The sequence below is a fragment of the Pteropus vampyrus genome, unplaced genomic scaffold, assembly GCF_000151845.1.
Source record: "Pteropus vampyrus isolate Shadow unplaced genomic scaffold, Pvam_2.0 Scaffold50, whole genome shotgun sequence".
Taxonomy (NCBI): domain Eukaryota; kingdom Metazoa; phylum Chordata; class Mammalia; order Chiroptera; family Pteropodidae; genus Pteropus; species Pteropus vampyrus.
The window spans coordinates 10,629,854-10,639,417 of NW_011888831.1; the positions used below are offsets into that span (position 1 = coordinate 10,629,854).

General features: G+C 39.2%; 1 protein-coding gene across 1 annotated transcript; it reads left to right on the top strand.

Annotated features, from left to right (window-relative positions):
- Positions 1-8,493: 8,493 nt before the first annotated feature.
- Positions 8,494-9,487, top strand: LOC111728743 (C-C motif chemokine 8-like). The gene is made up of 2 exons (XM_023530362.1): positions 8,494-8,656; positions 9,351-9,487. The coding sequence occupies exons 1-2, from the start codon at positions 8,581-8,583 to the stop codon at positions 9,470-9,472; spliced, it is 198 nt and encodes a 65-aa protein (XP_023386130.1). The 5' UTR covers positions 8,494-8,580; the 3' UTR covers positions 9,473-9,487.
- The last annotated feature ends 77 nt before the right edge of the window (positions 9,488-9,564 follow it).

The following is a 9,564-nucleotide window of genomic DNA, read 5'->3' on the forward strand; positions in this document are numbered from 1 at the left end:
CATCCCCTCATTATTAATATTCATAACAGCTAACTTATTAAATACTTACCACATGCTAACAGCTCACTGTCAATGCCCTTTTCCTGTGTCAACTTGTTTAATTCACCCTCATTTCATCAATAGGGAAACTAAGGTACAGCAAGCTGAAATAAGCATCCAAGTATCCAAATCCTGGCAGTCTGGTTCCAGAGATCATGGTCTTAATCACCATCCTGCCTCCTAGAGCCAAGCAGCAAAGATCTCCTCTCAGCCAGTGCCGAACGCCCTAATGCCATAAATGTTTCAAGAAGCTAATCATGAGAGACTAAAATAGAGGGGAGCAGAGGTATCTCTTGGCCCAGAAAGGGCTGGTGTATCACAAACTGGGCCCATCCCTGATCCTGTGCCCATGGAGGACACCAGGAAAGAATCACATCACTCTTTCTCTTAGCCCCAGATAAGGCCTCTCTATCTTTCCAACAATCCTCTTGGATTGACACTCATACTGAAACCTTTTGTCACCCCTGCTCTTGCACATTCTCACATTTATAAATGAGGCGAGGGACCTAACAGAATCTGGTTAGGTCACATAGCTATGTAGAAGGCAAGCCAAGCTTATGCCTGCTTCACATTAATTCCTTGCATCTCCTAAGCCCCTTGTCATCCTCACAGTGGACTTTTACTATTATTTCTATTTTACTCCCAGATGTACCTTTACTATCAAGCCACATCACTGGAGAATAAAAACATCTTGGGCTTATTCAGTGAGACAGTGAGTGGCCTTGTATGTGAACTGGAAGATCTATACAAACTGAATTCTGAAATCACGTTGGACTATGTGTATCAGTACTGTATGATGCAATTGTCAGGGACAGTCCCCAAAGTTTAAAAAAGCTGCCGTTCTGGAAAAGCTTAAGTTCCTTCTTCTTGCCAAAGGAAATTCTCACGTCAGGGGTGTGTTTCAAGTTCTGTAATTTTTATATTGTTAAGAGATGATTCTGTGTTTCCAACAAATGGAATATACAAGAGGTAGAAGTTATAAAGTCTCTCAAATAAATAAGAAAAATAATTGAACTTTTAAGCTAAGGAGATTATTGGATAATTCACAAGATAAAAACATAAACCATTGAAACAGCACGTGAAAATGCCAACCGATAAATAAGAATTTAAACAAGCAGATACAGGAATGTGTTTTTTACTTTTTAATTGAGGTAATACTTTCCTTCAATAAAGTTAAGTCACTTTTATATATGTATACATCCCATGTAGCCACCACCCAGATCAACATTTGCAGAACTTTTCCAAACTCCCAAATTCTCTCTCATGCCTGCTTCCAGTTAATATCCCAGAAGGGAACCTCTAGTTTGAATTCTATTACTATAGATTAGCTTCACCTGTATACAAGATTATATTTTTATTAACAAAGCATCTTACATTTTAAAAGAATAATGTATTAGTTTTCTACTACTGCCATGATAAAGTATCTTAAAATTAATGGCTTAAACAACAAAAGTTTATTATCTTATAGTGGTGGAGGTCAGAGGTCAGACATGGGTCTCATTAGACTACAACCAAGGTGTTAGCATTGCTGTGCTTCTTTCTAGAAGCTCTAGAAAAGGATCAGTTTTCTTGATCTTTCGAGCAGTTGGCAGAATTTGGTTCTTTTGGGTTATTGGACTGAGATGTTGTTTTCTTGATGGCCGTCAGCTGAGGGTCTTTTGCAGCTTCTAGAAACCGTTATGATCCTTGGCTGAGAGCCTCCTTCCTCCATCTTCAATAGCTTATCAAGTCCCTCTCAAGTTTAAAAGCCTTTTTTTCTTCCATCTCATTTCTCTGATACAGCAGGAAAGAGTGTTTACTTTTAAAGACTCATGTGATTAGATTGGGCCCACCTGGATAATTCAAGGTACTCTCTCATCTCAAGGTCTTACCTTGCATCATATCTGCAAAGATCCCTGTGTCATGTAAGGTAACATACTCACAGGTCTCAAGGATTAAGGAGTAAAAAGGGAGGGGGGTAGATATGTCTATTATTCAGCTTACCACAAATAATAAATGTTGTCCAGGGTAAAACTTTCTATAGAGCAATTTGGCGATATGTATTCAAAGCTTCAACATTTCATACACTGTGATGTATTAATTCCAAAGCTACAGAAATAAATAATAAATAAAGATATGGAACAGGATTTTTAAATGGCTTTTTCATTTTATATACATATACACACACACACATACACAGAGCAAAACGAAGAGAGAAGGAAAAGATAAAATAAAATAATAAAAAACATCAGCCCCATTTAACCTTAATATTTAAACCACACGTAGGGTAACCAACCATCCTGATTTGCCCAGGACCAAGGGATTTCCTCAGACACCAGACTTTTAATGCTAAAAACAAGAAATTCCAGGCCAAACCAGAATGAGTTGGTCACTCTAAATGCAGATACGAGTTGTCCTTCCCTTTAGGCATGTCTGTATATTTTTTGTTTCTTAAAAAGAGCATATGATCCTTTCAAAATTATTTAAACTCCTTCAGGTGTTTTATTCTGAGTTGTGGGAAATGCCATCGTCTGGGCCTGGGACACTTGAATACTATGGAGCTGTAAATTCCAATAACAATTTCTTATTGGAGATCGCTGATGTGGGAAGTAGCCGGCATTGCTGCTGCAGGCAAGAGTGTGGAGGGCAGCTCGGAAACGGAGCTAACGCTGCGGGGGGCTCATATGGTAAGTGCCCACGTTGGTGGATGACTTGAGAGAGATGTTTCACAGTTTTCAATTCATCCATGTGCTAAAATACATTAATGTTTATTATACTGACCTAAAGTTTCTACAATTGAGTTAATGTTATACATTATCTTTGAAAGTGTAGAATAAAAACCAGCTGTTAATTTTGACATAAAGATAATAAAACATGTTTGGCTCAGAATGTTATAGAGTATAATATATATTATTAAATCAGGTAGACTACTTGGTCTCAATTTTTTTTAAAAAACACTGATCTAGACAACAAAATAGTGACTATTTTGTATGTGATGTGGAACATTTATTGGCACAATAATTCTTTCACAGTGTTTGACAGGTACTAACGTAGAAGTTGTTAGCCTTCATCAGTTTAATTGTGATCTTCATAAATAATGAAATAAAAATGTTTTTCAAAGGACCAATTAACACCTGTGTCCATTAAAGTCTTCATAATAATTTTCCACTTTAGTGAGCTGACGTGGATAACTTGATGTGGCAGTCATTAGTAGAGTTCCCTGACATTTATATAAAAGTCAGTTGTTGGGGTGGGGGGCAAAAATAATACACCATGTTTGATTTAGAATGCTATGGGGTACATTAAATATTATGAAACTAAACTCACCACTCTTCTTCAAATTAAAATTTAAAAAAAAAATTTTAAGTGGACTTTTTTAAAATGTGAAGTATTAAAAATTATTAATCCAAGAATATCACATAGCATACTCACTCTTTACAATGCTTAATAGTTAATAAACTTACATGGATAATGTAGAACATGCAGTGGTAACTACAGAAATCCACGGATATTTCAGTTCTTGTTCTTTTGTCACATGGTAGGATTATACTTCCATGCCACCTTGAAGACAGGCAAGCTATGTGACCCACTTTGATCAATAAAAAATGAGCAGAAGAGACAAGTGTCACTCTAGGCAGAGGCCTTTAAGAGGCTATAAGAATCTATAAGAATCTTCTTTATGACCTACCATAGGGACCTGCCACAGGGACCGGAGATATTCCAGATGAAAAAGGCTCCAGCAGCCCAAGCAAGGAAAGACTAGAGCAGAACAAGAACCCTCCACTCTGTTCTTACTGAAGAAACTATTGGAATCTGGATAAGAAGCAACTCATGCTGTGTCATGCTGTACCGCATTGTTCCATGGCCACCACTGGAGACGGAGCAGAATAAGGGAATGCCTAGACCCCATACTACCAAACCAGCCAGGAACCCAGGATCATGGCAAATGGCCCCTACATAAGCAGCTGGCCTGGAGGCTTATGTTCACATCCCAATGGCACCTCCCAAAACCCCAGGATCAATTGAACAGCTCACCGCCATCAAGACAACATCCTAGTTTTCATAACAGCACAGTCTTGCCCTCCCAGTAAGTCTAACAACCTTGCCTACCTCTCCTCCTCACACTCAGCCCTTATCCCCACACACCATTCAGGAGTGCGTCTTAAAATTCCAACTGATTATGAAGCTATAAAGGACAAGAACGGACATTACTAGATCATTTATTGAGTCTCAGAATGTCCTCTTCTGTGCCAAGGAAATATTAGGAATCAAGTAGGGAATGGCGACACAAGGGCTAATGAAATAAGCTACAGCTTCCCAAGCCCCAAAAGGTCATGCTTCTCTTGTTAAGGCATATCAAGTAATTCTCCTTGAAACCATTGACATTCCAGCTGGAACCACAATTGCTTATCCCTGCAACATAAACATACAGGCATAAAACATTGGAGATTCTGGGACCTCTGTTAGAATGAAGACTCACTCCTACCAGGGACCAAACAAGGAGGCCCAATGCATAATCAGGCATAGTGACTGTATCTCTGAGTTCTGGTTTTAATTCTTTAATAAGCTGTCAAATTGACTCTGAGTAAATCATCCTGTGCCTCAGTTTACATATCTGTAAATGAGGCATTCGAACTAGGTTAATGGCTCCCAAATTGAGCATGGTTAAAAATCACCTGGACCACTTCGAAAACAGAAAATTGGAAGCATCATCTCCAAAGAGTCTGAGTCATCTTGTTGGAGTGGGTTAAAGCATATCTTATTAACAATTGCCCGGTGCATCTTGATGTTACATTATGTCAGGGACCAATGCACTGAACAGTCTCTGGAGTTTCTGTGAACTGTAGTTTTCTGCCGGTTCTTCTCTTTTAACTTGAAATTGCATAATGGCTTTTGTTTTGACACACCCACTCACCAGTCCTGGCTTGTTGTGGAGTAGCTATGACAAATCATTTTGCCTCTATAATTCTTTCTCTCATTTGTAAATGGTAAGTGTTAAGTAAATTAATTGCAAATATCTCTTCCAATGCATTCTATAATTTTGTGACCATTGAGGACACTTGGAGCAGAGCTGAAAAACAAAAGCAAATATCCTTGATTCCCAGGATGCTCTCTCATCTCAACACATTCCTATAAAAGCATGTAAAAATCCAGATCTATTTCTACAGCAGGGTACCCATTTCCTGCCTTCCATTCACAGATAGTTGTTGCTGATCTCAAGCTCCCCTTCATGGCCACTGAGCCATGGGTGAGTTGTCAAAACTGCTTTAGAAAACTGCTCTTTGGGAAGTCACCTAGGAGAAAAGGAAGAGAAAAGGCAGAATGATCACTTCTCTAAACAACACAGTCAGGCTTCTGGACAGAACAGTTGCTAAATATGCATGGCCTAAAGTTTCGTTTTAACTTTTTATGTTGGGATTTCTAGAATTCAGTTAAAAAAAAGAGAGAGAGAAATTGTGTAATCAAAGTGACTCACCAACTGAGACCTCAACTCCGGGTAGAACTAGGGTCCTGGGGCCCTTTGGAACTGGAATCTGATTCCCATCCCCTCTGACCCCTACAACATTCCACTCTTCTGGTTCATGGCAGGATGCCAGGACCTCCATTCTCTTGTTTCTAAGACATGTTTTATTTCTTCCCCTACAACAGAGACATTCCCGAAGTCTATTCTTACCGTATATCTTTGCTTGGAAGCAATTTTAGGAAGAACTTTTACAAGAGACCAAAACCACACTCTGGGTCTCTTCTTAGCATGTTCTATACAGTACAACCACATTATTGGACTATTGGTAACACCTCGAAAAGCAAATTGTCAATGTCGGATAGCATTTGCAATAAACCCCATTTCCACATTTAAAAAAAAAAAACTAAGTAAGGAATTTGACATATAAAAAAGTTAAAAAGCTTGTGCTTTCTCTGACACAGATATTAACTAATATTTCTAGTATCCAAATTCAGACTTTCAACCACCATGTTATTCTGCCTCTCCGAGGACTGAGCTGAAGACACTTCTCTGCTCCTTTCTAGCATCCTAGCCTCTCTGGTCTCTGATTAGATCCTTTACAGGATCTAATTCACGGATGAATTAAGTTACAGAAGAGCTTAAATATTATTTAATCCAGAAATAACAACTGCGTAACTATATTACATAGGTAGTAGCACCTATTATTGTACCTATGGCAGACATCACTAATTATTATTTTTTCTATTTATTCTTTTTTAATTTTATTTTTAATTTTATTTATTATTTATTTGTTTGTTTGTTTGTTTGTTTTTATGGGTTAATGAAATCCAATAAGTTTCAGCTGTACACTTTAACAGTAAGGCATATATATATTTACACTGTGTGTTCACCTCCCGTAGTTAGATATCTTTCTGTCACCACATATTTAACCCCCTTTACCCCATCTACCTCCCCCTCTCCTGATCCCTTACCCTCTGATAACCACTAGTCTATAGTTCGTGTCCACGAGTCTCTGTTTGTCCTGTTTGTTTGTTGCTTTTAGGTTTATATCCCACCTATAAGTAATATCATGTGATTTTCAACTTTTTCTGTCTGGTTTATTTCATTTAGCATGATTATCTCAAGGTCCATCCAGGTTGTCACAAATGGCAGTATTTCATCTCTTCTTATGGCTGAGTAATATTCCATCATATATATGTACCACAGCTTCTTTATCCAATCATCTATCGTAGGACACTTCGGTTATTTCCATGTCCTGGCCATGTGGATAATGCTACTATGAACATCGGTGTACAAATATCTTTTCAGATACAGGTTTTCAAGCCTTTGTGGGTAAACACCCAGTAGTGGGATTGCTGGATCATATGGTAGATCAAGTCTTAGTTTTTTGAGGAACCTCCATGCTGTTTTCCATAGTGGCTGTACCAATTTGCAGTCCCACCAGCAGTATATGAGGGTTCCTTTTTCTCCGTACCCTCTCCAACATTTGTTATTACTTGTCCTGTTGCTTATAGCTATTCTGACAGGTGTGAGATGGTATCTCATTCAGACATCACTAATTAATCATAGCATTATAGTCAATAACCCAAGGTAAGACCTCACTGGTTGTTTATTTTCAACAAAACTTTCTGTTTGGCCACCATCAGTTTCACCTATTAGAATGGCTAAAATCCAAAAAGCTGACAATAGCAAATGCTGCTAATGATGCAGAGCAACAGAAACCCTCAATCGTTGCTAAGGGAATGCAAAATGGTATAGTCACTTTGGAAGACCATTTGGCTTTTTACAAAGCTAAATATAGTCTTACCATATGATCCAGTGATCACACTCCTAGATATTTACCCAAGTGTGGTGAAAACTTAAGTCCACATAAAAGCCTGCACATGAATGTTTATAGCAGCTTTATTCATAATTGACAAAAACTGGAAGCAACCAAGATGTTCCTCAATAGACGAATGGATAAACAAACTGTGGTTCATACATATAGTGTGATATTATTCAAAAATGAGATATCAAACCATGAAAAGACATGGAAGAAACTTAAACACATATCTCTTAATGAAAGAAGCAAGTCTGAAAACGCTGCATTCAATATGATTCCAACTACATGACATTCTGTAAAGGCAAACCTATAAGTGAAAAGGTTAAAAATAGGCCAAGATTTTGTGAGGAGAGAAGAAAAGATGAATAGGTGGAACACAAGAGACTTTTAGGGCAGTAAAAATTGTATATGATACTGTAATAGTAGATAGGTGATAAAAGGGGGAAGACAAGGTCAGTGGTTTGCAAACCTAGTTTCTTCCCTCTGTGCCCTCACCCCCTGCCCTGATGTGTGCAAAGAAAGGGAACTTGGAGAGCTTTCTCAAACAGACCTGTTCTATTTGAATCTGCATAAAATATCGGGCTTCTCCATATGGTTTCACTTGGAAAGAAACGTTAGTGTCTAAATAAAATATTTGGAAAACGCCACCCTACAAGGATAGCGTGTGTTGTCCAGTTTTCATGCTCCACAACATAAGATTCCAGGGCATTAAGACTTGAAGATTCTTGATTCTACCATTCTTTCAAGTCACCTGTGTGAGTTTCAAAGGAGCCCAACCAGTTTAGGATGTCAGGAACCTGAGTCTGACAGAGAGTACAGGCAAAGCCTAGGGCCCCATTCCAGGCTTCCTGGGCCCTGAGGATGGTCAAGCCTTTGATTCTCTTCACTCCACTATGACCTCAGCTTCCACTCTTACTTTCTGACAGATCATTTCTCATTTCAAAGAAATCATAGCCCTTAACAATCTAGTGAGATCACTTCTTACAGTCTGCTGGACATAACCACATACCCTTCCACCTTTGCTTCACATAGTCTAAGCAAACAATAAAAACACCACAGCTTCCTTCTCTCCATGTTTGGAAATCACCCCCAGAATATGGTGTCTACTCAGCACATTCAGAGTCTTACTTCATTGTTCCTTAATCATGATCCAACCCATGCTCTTTGTACCCTATAAAAGGCAGGCAGAATGTCCAGAGCAGCCAGAGGGCAGAGAGGTTGAGACCAATTCAGAAACCTCCAACGCACACTGACACTTGCACCCTCACCCTCCACCATGAAGGACTCCGCAGCACTTCTGTGTCTGCTGCTCATAGCAGCCACCTTCAGCACCCAGGTGCTTGCTCAGCCAGGTAAGTCTTCTCTATTTCTAAGGCTTAACAGTTTAGCTATTGCAGGTGCTAACATCTCAGCATGAGTCATCCCATGCTTGCTGCATGCCTACATTAAAAGGATGGAGAAAATGAAACTAAGAAGGGAAATGAGAAGAGCCATCATGTCCCAGCTAGTCAAAGGCAGAGCCAGAATTAGATGCCCATGCCACTAAGACCAGACTAGTCCCATGAACTTTCCTGACACCAGCATTGTTTGGGAATGTGGCACAGAAATAAGGACCATTTCTCATTGTAGATGTGAAGGACGTTTCAGGAAGTAGTTTGGAGGAAGAAACTATTGCTTAAAATTTCAAATTTTGGATTATGGTCAGTGTAGCTTCTAGAACAGTGGTTGTGTCAGGGGGACAAGGACACAGAGGCATCTCAGCATGTGACATGGCTTGGCTCTAAAGCCGTGGGGACAAATAGCTAGGAGGCAAGATCTTAGAACTTATTTTTCCAGTGCCAGAAGCTAAATAAAGAGGGGCCTCATAGTTCAATATAGGAAATTGATTCACAGGTAATATTTTATCTATGGGATCTGGAGTAAGACACTAAACTTGGGAGTGGTGGATCCTCATTAGAACTTATGTATTTGCTTTGTCTTCTGCCCTCACAAATGCATGCTTATGATACATCCTAACTGTCTCATTCTTTAAAAAATGTTTTTCAGATTCCGTTTCCATCCCAGTCACCTGCTGCTATAATATGGTCAATAAGAGGATCCACATCCAGAAGCTGAAGAGCTACACAAGAGTCACCAACAGTCAATGTCCTCAGGAAGCTGTGATGTGAGTAAACCATGCCCGGGCACCCTCAGACAAAAGTTCTATCTGAGTTCTATACAAGGGAAGGAGGTCAGGATTCATGTCTAAATGAGTCATATA

Coding starts and splice junctions, on each gene's coding strand:
- LOC111728743 (XM_023530362.1), top strand. CDS start 8,581: ATGAAGGACTCCGCAGCACTTCTGTGTCTGCTGCTCATAGCAGCCACC. Junction 8,657..9,350: donor CCAGGTGCTTGCTCAGCCAG/GTAAGTCTTCTC, acceptor AATGTTTTTCAG/ATTCCGTTTCCATCCCAGTC.